At 38.1% G+C, this 17,279-nt stretch overlaps 1 protein-coding gene and 1 long non-coding RNA gene across 2 annotated transcripts; one reads left to right on the forward strand and one right to left on the reverse strand.

The window, feature by feature from the left end:
- Positions 1 to 499: 499 nt before the first annotated feature.
- On the reverse strand, positions 500 to 15,783 carry ftcd (formimidoyltransferase cyclodeaminase). The gene is made up of 14 exons (XM_005943333.2): positions 15,631 to 15,783; positions 13,279 to 13,462; positions 13,076 to 13,204; positions 11,221 to 11,309; positions 10,817 to 10,996; positions 10,429 to 10,566; positions 8,389 to 8,520; positions 8,249 to 8,310; positions 2,767 to 2,893; positions 2,527 to 2,688; positions 2,329 to 2,372; positions 1,948 to 2,086; positions 1,616 to 1,711; positions 500 to 1,532 (listed from the first exon to the last, which is right to left on the reverse strand). The coding sequence occupies exons 1-14, from the start codon at positions 15,682 to 15,684 to the stop codon at positions 1,449 to 1,451; spliced, it is 1,620 nt and encodes a 539-aa protein (XP_005943395.1). The 5' UTR covers positions 15,685 to 15,783; the 3' UTR covers positions 500 to 1,448.
- Positions 6,709 to 8,304, forward strand: LOC121815855. Its single transcript, XR_006055416.1, has 3 exons — positions 6,709 to 7,018; positions 7,341 to 7,417; positions 7,509 to 8,304. It is a non-coding gene; the product is annotated as an uncharacterized LOC121815855 (long non-coding RNA).
- Positions 15,784 to 17,279: the final 1,496 nt, after the last annotated feature.

A 17,279-nucleotide genomic window follows, 5' to 3' on the forward strand; every position in this document is an offset into this window, starting at 1 on the left:
AGCCTATTTTTTCTGTTGTTCAATACTGAAGAAATTTAAACTTTATATGCAGAACATTGTAGAATATTTTTAAGGTTATCTGCTATAAAAAGCCAGACCAGGAAAATCTCCTTCATGTTTTTCTGTGTTTTATTCTCAGTTACTTTCACACAAAGGCATCTGCTGTGATGTTCACAATTCTGATGAAGTCAGTACTGATAAATGATCAGAATTATAATATTTCTGACTGTCTGAGGCTAAGTTGAATCGAATGGATTATAGAAATCAGTGATGATACCCAGCCCTAGTGAGCAGCCTAGGCACGACAGAAGTGGATGTAGCTGTAATAGGAAAAGAACTATTGCTAACTTTTCTGTTAAGTTAAGGCCTGATCCTTCTGAAATTCATAGCCAGTGCCCTGACACGGTGTCATCAATCTTTGAATGCTGAAAAAGGTTAGACGAGGCTATTTGAATTACTAGGTTATTCAAATTGTCTGTTATACTTTTATATTTTTTTACTAAGCTTTTAGTAGAAGTTCTTGATTAAAACATTTATTCAACATAGTACATATAGTTTCAGTTAGGTTATTACACATAAGGATGAGCCTCTGGTCTGGTAAAAGTTCAGAAGTGCAACGGGTGAATTGAGAGAGCATTTGAGGACGACATAGACACACACACACACTCAGTTAGAGAGAATCATTTATAGGTGGAAGTTTAATCATGTTTTTCTTGGGGTTGCAAAAGAGCAGTTTGTCGCAGAACTGCTGCTGAGGTGTCAAGATGACAAGCGAGCATCTGGCAGTGACAGGAAGTACCGGCCATGAAGATAGAAGACAACGTTCCTTTAAACTGTGTTAAAAGTTATTGTGGTTTTGATTTGACGTATGTATATATTCTGTCTGTGACGTATGAAGGGGCGTCGTTAATTCAAACCCTGATGCTATAAAAATCTGTGTATGCTTTGATTAAGTCGAAGATTAATTACTGTCTGCGTACAGTGGTCTTCCCACACGTGTATTCATTAAAATCAATTGTTTGACCAAGATCTTCTGGACCTGGTTGTTTGTACTCTCCTTCCTCAATTATGTGAACCTTAACAGCCCATGGCAAAAAGTTAGTCTAGAGCCCTGCCGGCGTTTGGGTCCTCTTTCCCCACATCTCCACGGTCTGCCATCGCATACGATACAATTTTTACCAGTATTTCTAGTACCATGTTCGTCCACTGCAACATAATCTGTCCCGACAGAAAATCATCTTACAATAAAATGTTATTGTGATTCTGCTCTGTGAATATGAACGGAAAGAAATGACCAAAAATTAAAAACTTTTACCATTTCAAGTAACCTCTTTATTCTGAAGATTTTCCCTTGTAATACATTCATTGTATCCAGCTCTTCAGTGTTTAAAGTCACATTAATGTCAGATTATCTTGCTTGTGCTGCTTTATTGATTTCTTCAGTCTATTCAGTTTCTTTTCTCTGCAGCATGGAGGATGGCAGCACTACTGTCTTTGGCTTCATGCAGCAGTTCTGACGCTCTCTTCTGGGTCTGCAGCAGAAACAAAAAAAACGAGTTATTCACAAGCAGAGCATATCAACAGCAACATTGAAGAACCTCATGGACACACTTACTGCTGCTCTGAAGGCTTCATCTGTGATGTCTTTGAGGTTGATCGTGACATTGTAGTATGCTCCAAAAACAGCTGTTTCTAAAGCTTTAGCTGCTACCTGAGACCAGAAATAAAACGTGACAGGTGGGCTTATTTACAGCTTTGCTGTTGCAGGCGATGTTTGACAGAAAAGTGGGAGTAAAGACTAAAAGATTTAATATGCATTCATGTTTTAACACACCACTAGTAAAAGACAAAGTTCCTCTCAGTTTATATCACCATGATACTGAAGGTGCACTTTATAACCTTCAGAGAATCTGAGCAGAACAAGTAGAAATGAGTGTTTTTTCACACCTGAGCATCAGACTTGCAGCTAAAATTTCCGTAGACAACCATTTCTTTAAGAGACGGCCAAAGGATGCTGATCCTCTCAGCAAGAGCCAATGGGACGGCAACAGCTTGCTTCAGTCCTTCCTGCATCGCAGCTTCTCTCCTGATGAGAACAACAAACAAATAAACAGGAAGTGTTTCTGCAGGTGACAGAAATGAAATTAGTTTTGACCTATTCAGCTGTAAAAAGAACAAAGTGAATATTTGATTATTTTAAAAAATGATCCCAGGTGGAAACGTGGTTCTGAAAGTTACAAGGACATTTTAAAGACATTTAAAAAAATGTAACCTGACGGCATTCAGTCATTAGCAGTAATTGGTGGTCTTAAAGTCTTGAGTATTCACCTTTTCATTTCCTCTGCAGTTTTCTTTGGCATTTTCAGTGCTGCCTACAACATGAGACGAATATGATCAACTCAAATCTGACATGAAGACAAAACATAATCACAATCTGGTTACAGTGAAAGAAGTAAAGAGTGGAAATGGTTCCGGGTGCCTGCAGATGTTTCTGAGGCTCTGCAGGTGTTGGACCTTCCTCCTCACCATGTAGCTGTTGAAGGCGGAGGAGTCGGCATCCACCATGTCCAGCAATTCATTCATGGCCTGATAAAATGGAGGAATCAGCCTCCTCATCACACTGTCCAGATTCTCAAACTGCCTCTTCCCATATGTCATCTGACCAACCATGGCACCCAGTGCGGCCCCCTACAAGAGGGATACGAAATAAAATAAGTAACTAAAAGTAGAATTGTATCATTTTGTTATGAACCTAAAAGCTCGTACCATTGCACCAACTGCTGCAGAAACTGATCCTCCTCCGGGAGCTGCTGTCCGAGCACCAACGCTCTGAACAAACTGCTGCAGAGACAAAGACACCAGCTGTCCATCCTCCTGTGACTTCACCATGTACCTGCACAGGTGATACACACCACACCTACCTTTAACAAGATATCATCATCATTTATCATCTACTATGTAATACTGACAAATAATGTTATATATAGCTTTTGTTTTATTTTAAAATATTCTGGGTTTGTCACAGGATTGATGCTGGATTTTGTTGAGGTTTAAATTTATAATCTTAAATGTTTATATGCTGATTATATTGCTTTATATAAGAAAGGCCTAACTCTGAGTACACTCTGTGCCAAAAGTGCTGACAGGAAACTGCATGCTTTTGCAGAAGCATGGTAATTGCAGTAGAAAGTGAAACCAACTAGGCTGTTTGATCGAAACTTAAAGTGTGGTGTGACGTAGAGAGCAACTATATAAATACCTAGGCTGCCGTTTGTGCTTCAGACCTGGGGTTGTGTGTTTTGTGTTCAGGTCTCATTATCCCGGATATGTAAAATAAAGATCATTTTTAAAGTAAAAGGACCACTTTTGAGCCATGTCTTTCTTGGCCCTAAAGAATCCAAAAGAACCGGAATTTAATACTTGGTGCCAGTGACCCGGATTCTTTTGCGGCTGAGGGGACTAATTTGGACCTTAAGGTACGATCTGATATGAGGTGGACAACAGACCACCTCATACCTATACAAAAGAGTATAGGTAAGCGCAAGCCTGTTGAAAATTGTGCACATTGGATAAATTCTAAATTAGTTGTCCACTGAATTGATGATTATTACCATTAAAGTGGCTCAGTAGTGGAAATTAAACTAAATTATAAAATCTATTAAGTAGATCTCAGGTGACATGTCCATGATACCTTTGGGTAATTAGAAATAAATACAGGTAAAGTTTGAGGATATTTGATAACATTTATTGTGATTAATTTTAGGGTGAAGTTGAAAGTTGTTGTGATGTATGTTTGAAGTTGGTGTGTTATGTGTGTGTTACGTCAGCCAAGAAAAGAGATTAGATTAGGACATTTGGTCAGGGAATTTTATTCCCACATTGATTATAGGGTGGGACCCGGGCATCAGATAATAAACTGGCGGTTATAGTCCCCAGTGATGCTTCCAGAATTATTTAAAGTACTTAGGAAGGGAATTTGGACTTCCTAGGGGTGCAAAATGTTCTGAGGTTTATGCCTCCACTCTGTTCCGGACGTGGAACATTGTCCTTGGGCGAGAGGGTTAATTCAGCTGGCAACTGCGAGCACTGGGGACGCTCGTTAATAGCTAGTGGTCAAGCACCACTTTTCTTGCACTGTTTGACCGACAGGGGCGGGGCGTGACCATTTTAGACGTGGCTCACATGTAAGCTTTACGTAAAGCTTCAGGAGCCAGCAGGACGCTGGGCGTTCATGAGGTGGAGCTTCTTGTCGAGCTGCGGGAAGCGCTTATAGATTAAGATAGGACTTAGTAATCGGGCCGCTGTCCCGGACAGATAACGGCTACAATTGACCAGCAAGGTGGGCGAACCTGGGCTTAGATGCTTTTAAATTAGTCGAAATGGTAGGATGACTATTACTAGAGGAAGATGAACTGAAGATGTGAATATGGTAATGGAAATAATTTATCTTGGCAGTTACTGGCAGTCTTTTGTTATATATAAATGTGTGAATGTATAAGTGAAGTGTAAAATTGTCATTTGGAATGAATGATTAAAGGTGAACATTGTTTTGAGAAAAAAGTGTGTGTGAGGCGACGAAGTTCAGGGAAGTGTGTAAAATGCTGATGAAAGTATTGCGTGAATGATGCTACAAAACTGAGCTGAAAGAATGGTGATATGTGTGGAAAATTGTTAATTGTCCTGATGTCTGAAAGAGCTTTGCTGAGCACGCTGAAGATTTGGTGTGAATTCTGGCAAATGAAAGAGCTTAGTATATTTAAGTGTGTGTGTGCGTGTAATAAGGGCACATTGTCTTTAGATCAAGACTTAGCAGAATTACAGAGGGTTTATAGACTGTAAATATAAAAAAAATAAGAGTTCGATTATCCTGTAGAAACAGGAAGGAGAGAAACAGAAAAATATGAGTCTGTGTGGCTGTGTGTGTTTGACAGGAAACTGTGTGTGTGACAGGAACTTTGCATGCCCATAAAAATAAACTGGCTGGTGTGTGAAGCATGCACCCAGAGAGAGAGAGACGAGTTAAAATCTAGGCAGATGAAGCAAATGGATGTCTTAAGAAAAGAAATGAAAAGGATATTAATTGAAGGTTTTAGTGTGTCAATACAGGTGGACTCTTCTCAATCTGAAAACATGAGTACAGCGGCAAAAGCATAGATTAACAGAATTGGGAGGAAAACAGGCCAGGCTTTGGCTTAAAATTTGACAGCTTCACCTCTCATTGTCTCGTTATCCTGAGGAGAAGCTTAAAGGACAGTCAATCTCCTGATGAAGACAGAAGACAGACAGAACACCGTGTACTTGAAGAATTAACAGCAGGCAAAAAGACAGTGCAACTGAACTATAACACTGAAGACTCCAGCAGCAGCATGTAAGAAAACACTTGATAGAACATGAACTCTGAACTCTAAGCTGGGAAGTTGAACAGTGGGATAAACAACTGTGTGGAAGCACTGGACACTGATTTTCATATTTGCCATGCTAATCCTCAAAAAGACTGAAAAGATCAAGAGAGAAGCAATGGAGAGAAGAAACAGCTGATTTGGGCCTGTGTTGATCTGCGAGGCCCCACAGGAAACTGTGAGAACAGTGAGAGGTGAACCTGGACATTATATAGTGAATGCATATGGGAAAATTGGATTGAAGGCTGAACTTATGAAGGTTTAAGAAATGTTCACCATATCACAACAATGAGGTTATACAAAACACACATATACAAAGGGTTACATGTGAAATAATTTTTGGGGAGAAGCAGAATTGAGATAGTTTGAATCCACAGCTCAGTGCAAAGAGGCATGAGTTAAACCTGATTATAAAATACATATGCAATGAAGAAGCAGCTTACACTCCATTAACATGACCACATAACATGAACGCAAGGAAGAACACGCTTACATTTATCAAGGTGAATACATGAAATAAATTGGTATTTCTGGCCGGAGAGAGAAGTGGGTCGTTTAAGCACTCATGATAATAATGAAAATGTCTCAGTTTTGTTATTTTTAGGTGTAAAGCAGACCTGGATCAATTTTCCACATGCAGCGGTCGGAAGAAACTTATAGGTAAACATCACTGGAAACGTTCAGGCCGAGTTTCTGGTTGAATTGGCTGAAGACAAGGAATGCTGTTATTTAAGGTGGGACATCAAAATTTGGGTTAGTAAACTTGGGGAAGAGAAAACTGACTGCTTAAGTTGGAAAACACTGCAAAAAGAAACATACAAAATCACACACACAAACAGAAAATGCATTAACCTTACAACTACGAGAGAGCTCATGAAGATTAGACAGCATGTTGAGCATGTGAGTCTGTTTATTAGTGTTAAAATAGTGTGAATTTAACACACTTAAACCCTGAAGTTGAGGAATAACTCAGAAAAGCTCCATGACAAGAGAGTGACGTTGGTGAAAATGAAAAAGTGATTAAGAGCTTGAAGTAGTGTTAAAATAGTGAATTGGAAGTGCTCTTGTGTCGATTGAGCAAAACAAGTGATTTTCCTAGGAAGGAATAAAATAATTTAATAATGTGGTAAGATTTAAATATGCCTTTCTCTTGTCATGGTAACTTCTTGAGATATGACTCAGTATGCAAATTAGCTGAAATGAGTGGTGAGAAAGAAGCTTCCTGTGTGGCTGTGTGTCTGAGGCTTTCAATGAAGGAAACATAGCAGAGACTGAGGAGGATTACTTGGTGAAAGATATAATAGTAAAGTAACAGGATAATTAAATAAGGTGGTCAGGTATGTTCAGAAGGGCAGATTTGGACAAGAAATTTATAATTTAGTGATGACACATTGTTATAACGGGTTTATATCTTGTGCTAAATCTATGTATGTTAAAGTGCTAAAAGGGGAACATAACTGTGTGGCTTTTAACAAGATTTTTTGTGTGTATTTAGCAGGTGAAATTATGTCAGTTGACCTTGGACTCTCAGGACGCTGTGGAATCTGAGGCCAACCACTGAGATATGATGTGGGGAAGAATGAACAGAGGGAGTGATTTTAAGTCTGATTTCAGACTATGTAAGTATTAATTAAACCAAGAGTAGGGCAAAACTTTTGTGGCCCTGAAGTTCTAATTTCCATAACATATTGATAGATTAATAAGCAAAATTTTTGTGTGTTTAAGATCCTTGGGGTTGGTGTTTGAGTGATGGGTGGATTCTGTCAGTTAGGTTTGGGTTGTTTTCTTATTTTATTAGAGGGAGTTTTAGTAAACATGGACATGTCTAGAATTGGGCCCTTTAAAATTGTAACAGTGCACTTAGAGAAAACCTGTCAGGTGATTATGTGTTGTGTTTTGATGAGCTAATAATCAGCTCTCTTTTTTCTAATTTTTTGTAAGCAAGCCTTCAAGATTGAATTAACAGCGCTGAAAAGCGCCAAGAAAACTACTGTTTTGGACGCTTGGCCTCAAACTAGGTGAACCACAGCCTCACAGATCTGGGACTATGGACCATAAGGATCGGGCTCTCATTGGCATGTTTCAATTTTTTTTTTTTTTTTTCCTCAGATGAAGACAGATGAACTGCTCCATCTACAAAGAGGAATTTCTGAGCACCTGAATAGAGAAACTCTAAAGCCCCCAAACAGGACCTTCATGAAAATCATAACACGTTTGACCTCTTTTCTAGTGACGGCACTGCTAGTGAGAGACGTACAGTTTTTGATATTGTCATTGCAGAACAAACTGACATTGATACAAGATATCAGATATCACTGATGCAAATATGATTGATATGGAACCACTGATATCAGTAACTACTGGAGGGACTACTATAAAAAAAATAACTGATTCAACCAACAGATTCTGTCTGCCATGATTCTGTTTAAGACATGTCCCACCTTAACACTGTATAAGAAATGGTTCTCACATTTGTTGAAATATGGTCCTTAAAAGACACCAAAATACAACAGATGCTGGCATCATCTCAGTGGAAAAGAAGCATCCGACTGGTGTGCTAGGGTTCAGAAGTTCAGAAACATGATGTAAAATCTAGTACCAGAGACAACCTACTAACCCTCAATGATTATTAGGTGGGTTTGGCAGTTTTCTCAATCCACTCCACAAATGTTCTACAGACTTTAAAATGATTTATAATGTCCTTCTGCTTTCTGTTTATTTATTACTCACAGATAAAATGTAATCCTGTCATTATAAGGGCTGAATGTTCTTCGATGTTCTTATATATTTTTCGGGATATAAAGTATATAATGAATCAGCTGACTACATCACAGTTTTTAAATACTCACTCTATGATTCTCTCCTTTGGATTAAACGGACCGAGGGAGTCGAGGCCAAGTTTACTGATCACCTGACAACAAACAAACAAACAATCAGAGGCTATAATTTATTAAAATATCTTAAAAAAAAAAAAGAGTCATCTGCTGACCAGTCGGACTTTGTGCTCCTCTTCGATAATGAAGAGTCGTTCTCTCTGGATGTAAAAGTCAGCAGAGTCCAGCAGAGCCTTCAGAGGGATCAGGCCAACAATCTGAGAGCCGACCACAGGCAAGTTCAGGTCCTAAAAGACAATTTCAATAAAAGAAAAAATTAAGTCAGTAACAGTCTAAGGATTTGTTGGTCTTTACTTAACCCTTTAAGACCTACCATAGTCTGCCAGAGCTTATATTTATATTTTTACATGTTGTAGTTCCCTTTTTGGGAGCATTTCAAGTTGCTATACGTAATACAACAGCTATAGCTCAAATTTTAATAATATGTATGCATTAAGTCCATAGTAACCACAAAAATTGCAAAAAAGTGCAATAAACCACAAAAGAAATGAAAATCATTTTTAGCTTTTTTTTTTACATATATTTATAGTTAGAGAAATTTAACCTCTTAAGCACCAAAGGGGGTTTCTGAACTTCCTGCTCGAAAATGTAATGCCCAAATTTAATTGATTATGTCTCTCCAATTACAAACTCTGTCCTTACAATCTTGGTATCAAAATAAAGCTAACACTTGTGAGATTTCACCAGAGGTGTAAATATTGAAGCAGATATTACTGTGTCAAAGTTCCTGAGACTGGAACACAGGAAAAGTAAGTATATTTTATCCTCCCCTAATTTTTTTTTTTTTTTTAATTTTTAGCATATAACCCTTTTAAAAATATGCCTCAGATCACATTTGGTTCCAGGATTTCAGTAACCAACATATAAACATCATCTGTGCAAAGATTTATGTTTCTAAAGTGAAACAGCAAAAAATTACTGCCCTGTCAATACATCAATATCCAGACGTTGTACAAAAATGTCCAATTTTGGCACATAATTGGACACTATGCCAGTTGAATTTTTTTAGGTATTAAAGAGCAGAAATTAATAAAATTTTATTATCAGGCCTAAAAATGCTCTATTTTAAAATATATTTTTGAAGAATTAACCACACATTTACATGGTAATGGCCCTTTTCTGCAGTGCGCATTAAGCGTTTAAATGGTCTCTGGCCCTTTAAACTCCGAGGGGCTGTAACTTTGGTTTCTTTTGGTCAATTTGCATGATTGACACCTCTTTTTAATCGTATTAGCCAATAGAAACAAAGTAACGACACCACGTTCACGTCACTTCAACCAATCAGACGTGGGCCCAAATTTGCTGCATGTGGCGTCTGTCCAGTCACGTGTCTGTAGGTGGGTCTAAAATGGTTGTTGACAGAAAACGGCTCTGATGCAGCTAGGTAGGCATGGTAACTACTGGTAATCACGTGGCTACCGGCTACCAGCAAAAATAACGGAGGAAATCGGGATGGTAAGCCAATCTCTGTCTTAGCGCATTTGCACCACTGTGTGTTTTAGTGGTCTTCTTTTGCGGCTCATTCAGTGAATTTGGTCTGATCGTGGTGAAATTTGGTGTGTGGAGTCAGTGATAGCTCTGGAAGCTAACCAGCCTATCTTTAGTCGGTTACATGAAGTCTGGAGAATTTCCAGTTCGGTTTTGTTTGTTTAGCGGTCTTCTGTGCATTTACGTAACTGCTCGTTTAATCATGGCTTGTTTTCAATGTATTTGGTGGTTGTAGAAATGGTTTATATGACATTTTAGCTGAGATTCTGAGGTTTCTGTGGATACCACACATGTATGGACTTATATTTCTCATCCCGTGTTATAACTGATTAAACGAGATGTCCTCCTTTTTGCCCCTGGTACCTGGGGCGTGGGGCTTAAGTGGTTTTAAGAGGTTTATCCCTCAAAACTGTAAATAAAAAAACGCTGTACAAAAAAGTTTCCAACAACAGGAAATTTATTTTAAGTGTCTTCATAATTTTATTTTTCAGATACATCAATTTTTATATACTACAGGAAAAATGAAAATGAGTATTATAATGCTAATTTGCAAAAAAAAACAGCATGTGCATCAAAATAAACTATTTCCAGCAGTGTAATTTGAGTTCTAAGCATCCCAGAAACGACACAAAGTACACAGCTCTAACCTCCGCATCTCTGCAGATCTCCTCATACACAGCATGGAGGGGCGTCACCTCGTAGTCCAGAATGTTGGTGGAAACCTGAGCAAGGTTAGCCTCATCCAGGTACCAACCAATCCCCTGCACCTTCTTCAGCTGCCCAGGCTTATGAACACAGAGAAGAAGAAAAAAAGTTTTTAATACTTAGTTATATATCAAGTCCTATTTAATTAAGTAAACCTTTCAAACAAACATAAGAAATTCAAAAATAATCGGAAATTTCAACAAATTCTCCAAAAAGTGGAAAATATTAGAAAAAAATTGATTTAAAAAAGAAAAATCTGAAAAATTTTGACAGCGAGCAACACCCACAACATGAAAAGCTAAATAAATAACCCAGATTCCCAGGACGCACCTGGTCCTTCCCTCGACCCTGCTCCCGGATGTCCAGTGCTATGCGATGAGCCTGTTCTTTAGTGCTGATCAGGTTCACATTATAGGCAATGAGGAACTTACGAGCACCAGTTACCGTTGCGCCCCAAGATGGTACAAAGTCGGCGGGGCCAAAGTCAGGGGCCCATTCATCACGTTTCAACTGGAGGGAGAAAAACATTGTAATTGGAAATAGAGACAATTTTCTTGTGGTTAACCATATTTCAAGTTAAAAATAAAAATCAATCACTGACCCTGCTGTTACAAAGAAACCTTTTTTTTTCTTTTTTTTTCTTTTTTCTTTTTAGAAATCATTCTCAGAAGTTAGAACCACACAACACTAAATGAGCGAAGAAGAAAGGAGATAATGATTTGATGAGTCCTCACCTTTTCAGGCAAAGCTTCGTACTCTCCTGTTCGCACAGATGGAAGGCTTCTCCTGGTCACTGTTCGAGCTGCTTCTCCATAAAGATACACTGTGGAAAAAGAACCTTATTTACTTCTTAATTTGAATTTAAACCAAAACCAAACCAAAAACAGTGAATAGTAAGCTGAGACTTGAATCTCGGGTTTATTGCTGAGAGGGTGAAGCCTCCCTTTTGGTTCTAATGTAAAAACATTTTGTGGTTTTTAAAAATCAGAGCAGCCAGGAAAAACCCCCCAAATCATTTTAACTCATTAACCTTCCAGTTCTGTGCTCCCCCATCCCCCTTACTTTAGCGTTCTCATTCAAAATTGACCAGTCTGTTTTAACAGCTCTTAAAAGAATGACCAGGAATACAGTGCCACCCATTCATTTGCACTTCTGGAGTTTTGTTCTGGGCTCAGCATGCACTGGAGCTGACGTCCAAATGTTTGCATTTGTAGTGACAAAGTTGCTCTCTGACTTTGGTAGCAATTTATTGACAACTCAGTAAGAACATGGTAATAGTGTGGAGTGTGGCATAAAGGGACAATAGTTCCATAATACCGTATACCACTATGCAATTACAATATAATAACTAGTAATAGCTTGTTTCATTGGCTTTTAGCTTTTGTATGCAGCATAGTAGAAATGGTAGTCTTATATTTAGTTGCACTGATTTATAGTTATTATATAAAAACTACCACACAAGTACACCACAGCGTCAAATATAAAATATTTGAATATTATTACATTCAAACAAAGGACCCTTTTTAAGGTATATGGAAAATTCATTTCACATATAAATATTGTAATATTATCCTAATATGTGAAAACACCAATGTGCATTATTATCTTATTATCATGCCATTACTACCACATCACTGTTATTATAAATGCATTCCCATAATTCTGCACAGAAATTACTATTTTATTGCTCACAGCTTCTCTTATTCTTAGTACTGTTACTAACAGCTTTACCCTCACAGGCATCATTATTCTATGCTATACATTTCAGCCAACAGTGGTCAACTAAAAAATTACTTTGTTATCTTGTATGTACATTAAAATTAAATAGTAATACGTAGTTCCCTCTCTTTTATTGCCACATTATTGGCCCAGGATTATGTTATTATTGGGCTCTAACATAAAGTGTTTTATTTTCATCTCAGAAGTCAAGATAAGATAAGACTTTTGACTCAGTTAAGAAACAATAAATAAATCAACTTCTGACTCTTTGGCTTCATTTGAATGCGACAGGTGATTTTTTTTTTCATGTACTTCGTCTCTCACCACTGATACAACACTAGCATCTGTGCAATCAGTCTCCGTACAGCTCTTATAGTCCTGAATAACAAACCAAAACCTTCCACTTCAGTCTGATTTCCTCAGCTACAAAAGACTTATTAAATTCCAGACTTATTTACTTACAATATGAAATTCTGAATTAAGTAGCACCTCTGTCATTTACCTAACTCACACAAAAATTCTGGGCACTGATCAGCACCTTCCACAAAAGAAGGAGACATTGTTGCCATCATTAGAAAACCACTGTGTGGAGAAAAAGGCTTAACAACAAAAACCTCACAACTGTGAAACATTGCAGGTTGTCATAAGTCTGTCTGTGTTACTTGCTTTTTGTGCTTTATGTCTCTGTCTGTCTTATCCAGGTATCACTGGTTTTTTTTTAAATTTTCCTAATAAACAATAAAAATTGACTACTTTTTTTTAAATTTTACATTGGCATTTAGTTTTATAATTTTATTCTGTTTCTCATTCTTGTTTTCTTGCATGTTTGACTGCAGTAAAGCTGAAGCTGTTTTTTTTAATGAGCCTCACCGGGCACATGCAGCATCTCTGCCAGTTTCTGTCCGAACACGTTGGCACACTGCACGCAGTCGTCCATGCTGACGTTCTGGACGGGAATGAAGGGACAAACGTCCATGGCCCCGGTCCGAGGATGTTCACCTGGACATGAAACATGTTAATGCCTTGATGTTAGGAAGCAGCTCCCTGAGATAAGCTGCTGGGCTCAGACACACCTGAATGTTTTCTCATGTCAATAAGGCTGAAGGCCTGGCGGGCGGCGTTCAGCGCCCCCTCCACCACTGCCTCAGGAGAGCCCACAAAGGTGTAGACGGTGCGGTTAGTGGAGGCTCCAGGGTCGACGTCCAGCAGGCTGCAGCCGGGTGTGCTGGAGATGGCTGCTGAGATGGCATCGATCACCTAAACAGTTCATAGAGAAGTTGTAATAATGTGGCTCACCTGCTTTAGTTAGTCAAGCTCAAAGGAAATATTGTGTTGATAAAGAGCAAGAACACTTTGGATTGCGAGTAAGGATACTGCGGTGGCCAGAGTTTAGACTGTAATAATGGCTCTAATGAGCATCACAACGAAGTGAATGACCAGAATTTTATGCAGAATTGATTCTATAACTGTAGAAATTTACACTCAGCTGTCATTGAAATAAAATGGAAACAATTTGAAATTATTTAAAACCCGCATTAAACTGGAAATAGAACAAAGATAACATCAAAAAATTGAGAATTTGTGTTAGCAACAAGTATCAAAAACTTAAATTAGGAACATGTTTCTCAATGTACTGCATCGGCTCTATTTATTTATTTACATTGTTATGAGGACACCAGTTGCTGCAGTTTGAAAATCACATACGTCCTTTCTCTTTCATAAAGTTGGGTTTCAGCTTCACCTGTTTTGTATTTTTGGTATCATAAAGCATCAGATGCTTTCAGTGGGTGTCCAATTTGGACTGTACTCTGGTTTGATTGGCAGCTGATTTTTTACAAACCAGTGCTGCTGGAATATGAGAACAGTGTAGTTTGTCAAAACACAAGAATATTCTGTGGTTAAACAGAAAATCAGCTGATTATTTAATGTTCCCACTTCCGTGGAACTGTTTTCCTCTTGTGGGAACAGAGGGCAAAGGTCAGTACACAGCTTTACTCTGGACTGAATCTTTAATGTCTGTTTAACGAATGTTTCAACAGATAATCTGAACTCAAGAGCACCTCACTCACACGTTAAACACATCAGTCTCCTGCAGACTTCATGTTGAGACATTTAAACTGTTTTCAGAGCAGTTTAAAGATATTTTGTTTGTTTAAAGATAAAAAGATTAGCTGTTTAATGTTTGATGACATATCTCATTACTCTAAACCATATCTTGGTCACTTTTTACTGAATTGCAGTTTTTGACAGTTTAAGTTATATTCTAGCATTTTATGCACTTCCTGTTCAGTAAAGATCCAGAAATCTGTCAATATTTTTATTTTAAATTCAAAGGCAAATGAAGAATGAAGTCTAGGATCTTGCTATGCTCTTCTTTTCTCTTTTCCTTTCTCCTCAGATGGCAGTTCCTCTGAGGGAGGCTACTTCCTGTAAGATGAAGTTCTTCCTCCCCACTGTCACCAAGTGCTGTTCACAGGGAATCACCCGATTCTCTCTCTCATGATCTCAAACTGCCAAAAGAGCCTAAAGTTTTTTCTGATTTTTTAAAATCATCTCAATGTCAAAGATATATTGTCACGGTCTGGCTGGGGCAGACCGTATGTGTTGCAGAGGAGGACTCAAACGCAGACCAAAACGTAGTGTGGATAAACAAAACAAGCCGTTTATTGAGGCTAGCAATGAGGGTAAAAATAATCGGGCATCGGTGAAAACTAAACAATAACCTAAACTGGGTGAACTAATAACAAAACATGAAAAAGCTTAACCATAGTGAACTGACATGGGTACCTGGGGATGAGACATGGATGAGCAGACGACCTGACAACAAATGACTGAAAGCACACGGACTAAATACACACAGGAGGATGATGAGGGAAGTGGGAACACATGGGGAAACAGCTGGCACACATGAACATAATGACGTCACCGTGGGAGAGTAAAACTGAACACAGAAACACCAGACCTCTTCACAATAAAACAGGAAACATAAAGAGACATAGACATGACAACCCGAACTTGACAATGTAAGACACAGACATGAAACGCATGAAGAGCAGGGGAGATTTAACATAGTTGGAAACACGAGGGGGAAATAATAAGAACTAGAAACACCTAGGCATGATAACAAATGAACTTAGGAAACCTGACGGGCTTACATAAACGGGCTTACATAAACTAAAACTCAAAACGCTGGGTCAACAGACCCAGGATCATGACATATATAAACTATTAAATCAAACACACAGATCAAAGCAGCAAATACAAACACTTGCAGTTGTAACTTTAAAACTAAAGTCAAACAGCATTTCAGTTCACAATGAGCACGTTTATACTTGAATCACATTTTGCTGATAATACTCACACACCTTTACTTATTTACTTTAAACTGTTTAAATGTTAATTAGGCAGAAAAGTCCTCCTCTCACCTCTTTGTTTCGGCCCTCGGAGAAGTTGGGGACACACTCCACCAGCTGAGCCATGGTGCCTGCTAACTGAATGAAAACCCAAAGAGTTCAGTTTCACCCAAGTCCAACCTCACATACCCCCCTCCAAAAACCTCTGAACCCCTCAGACAGACACTGAGCAGCGGTTCAATCATTAACTGTGTGCAGCAGATCAGTATGTAGATCACCTGACAATGATTACCACCTCTGCACACAGACACTCTTTCAAATGCCAGCAGATTTTTTTCTACATAAGAGAACTCTGTCTCAGTTTCTGATCACAGGCTGCGCTCCTGAGATAGTCCAGTCCAGAAGGGCAGAAAAAGCATGTTTCCTTCTATTCCTAAATCCTTGACCTACCAATCAGCATAATTCAAGACATTACAGATGCTGAATTTGTGAAAACTAAAATAAAACATAGACTTTTCATTCTAATAATTTTATCCTTTAGCTCTATGGTCACTGAGATCTGTCTTGCTAGCGTCCTGTAGCTGAATTTTTGCCAATTTCAGTACAGTGTGAGACATATAAGGACAGCCATAAACATCTGGGCTCTGTGCTGTGAAACAAATTCAACATACTCAGAATAACTTCCAGTTACCTGGATTTATGGCTTTACCCTACCCTAACATCATCAGTCAGACAAAGAGGCCATAAGAAAGTAGGTATCAACATTAGGTTAAACCAGGTCAGTCTAGGTACAAGTGCTGTAAAATGACAAGGGTGGCTTTGGCAGCATGTGACCAATTTGTTACATGGAATGAGCAGAAGAGAGACTGAATTTGCAAAGAGAGAAAAAACAATAAGAAAGAGAGACATCTGACAACTATGCTGACTACAAGTAAAAAGAGCTCTAAAGAACTCTATCATTAATGCACAGGAGAATCTGATGAATTCTAATTAACAGTGTTAGTTGTTTCAGCTGCAGCCCTGGTAGTGTTTAAAAGTCTGAGAGTAAATATTAGAAAGAATTCAAAACTGAAAACTGAGAATTACCCTGAAGTTAACTGCACAAGCCCAGATTCCTGCTTTGTAGTAAAGGCCTCTAACAAAGTCCTGCCAACTCTTCCTGCTGCACCAGAACCTCAATTTTTAATTTTAAGTTTGCAGAAGAAAACCCCAAATTGTTTGTCCTGAAGATAGTGTTGATGTTGGTGCATCAACACCATCTTCAGAAAAAAAAAAATAATAATAAAATATATATATTCATTTTGATTATCAGTTATTTTCAGATAATTAGTGACACAAATGTTCAGTTTGTTAACTAAATGAGATATTTTTTTTCTTTGAGAATAAATGCAAGGGGAACTTTAGTCTGATCACAGCCTCTATTATGATGTTTATTTGTGATATTCATTGATTGATCAGTATCAGTATGTGTGTGTACAAAAGCAGAAAATGAGAAGGCTTCAAAACACGTTGTTTTTGAATATTCAGAAAACATTTTAATCTCAGAATTCATGAACTTTATCAAGACTTTAAAAATATATCTGACTTTAATTTTATGGGGGAAATGCCAAGTTTTGCAAATGTGGACTTGTTTTGTCAGATTTGCCAGATTTGCCTGACTGAGCTGAATCATTAAATGAAAACAGACATTTTTTTAAATTTATTTTGTATAATCTGAAAGA

Source organism: Haplochromis burtoni, unplaced genomic scaffold (genome assembly GCF_018398535.1).
Source record: "Haplochromis burtoni strain Fernald_Lab_line unplaced genomic scaffold, NCSU_Asbu1 Contig_332, whole genome shotgun sequence".
Lineage (NCBI taxonomy): Eukaryota > Metazoa > Chordata > Actinopteri > Cichliformes > Cichlidae > Haplochromis > Haplochromis burtoni.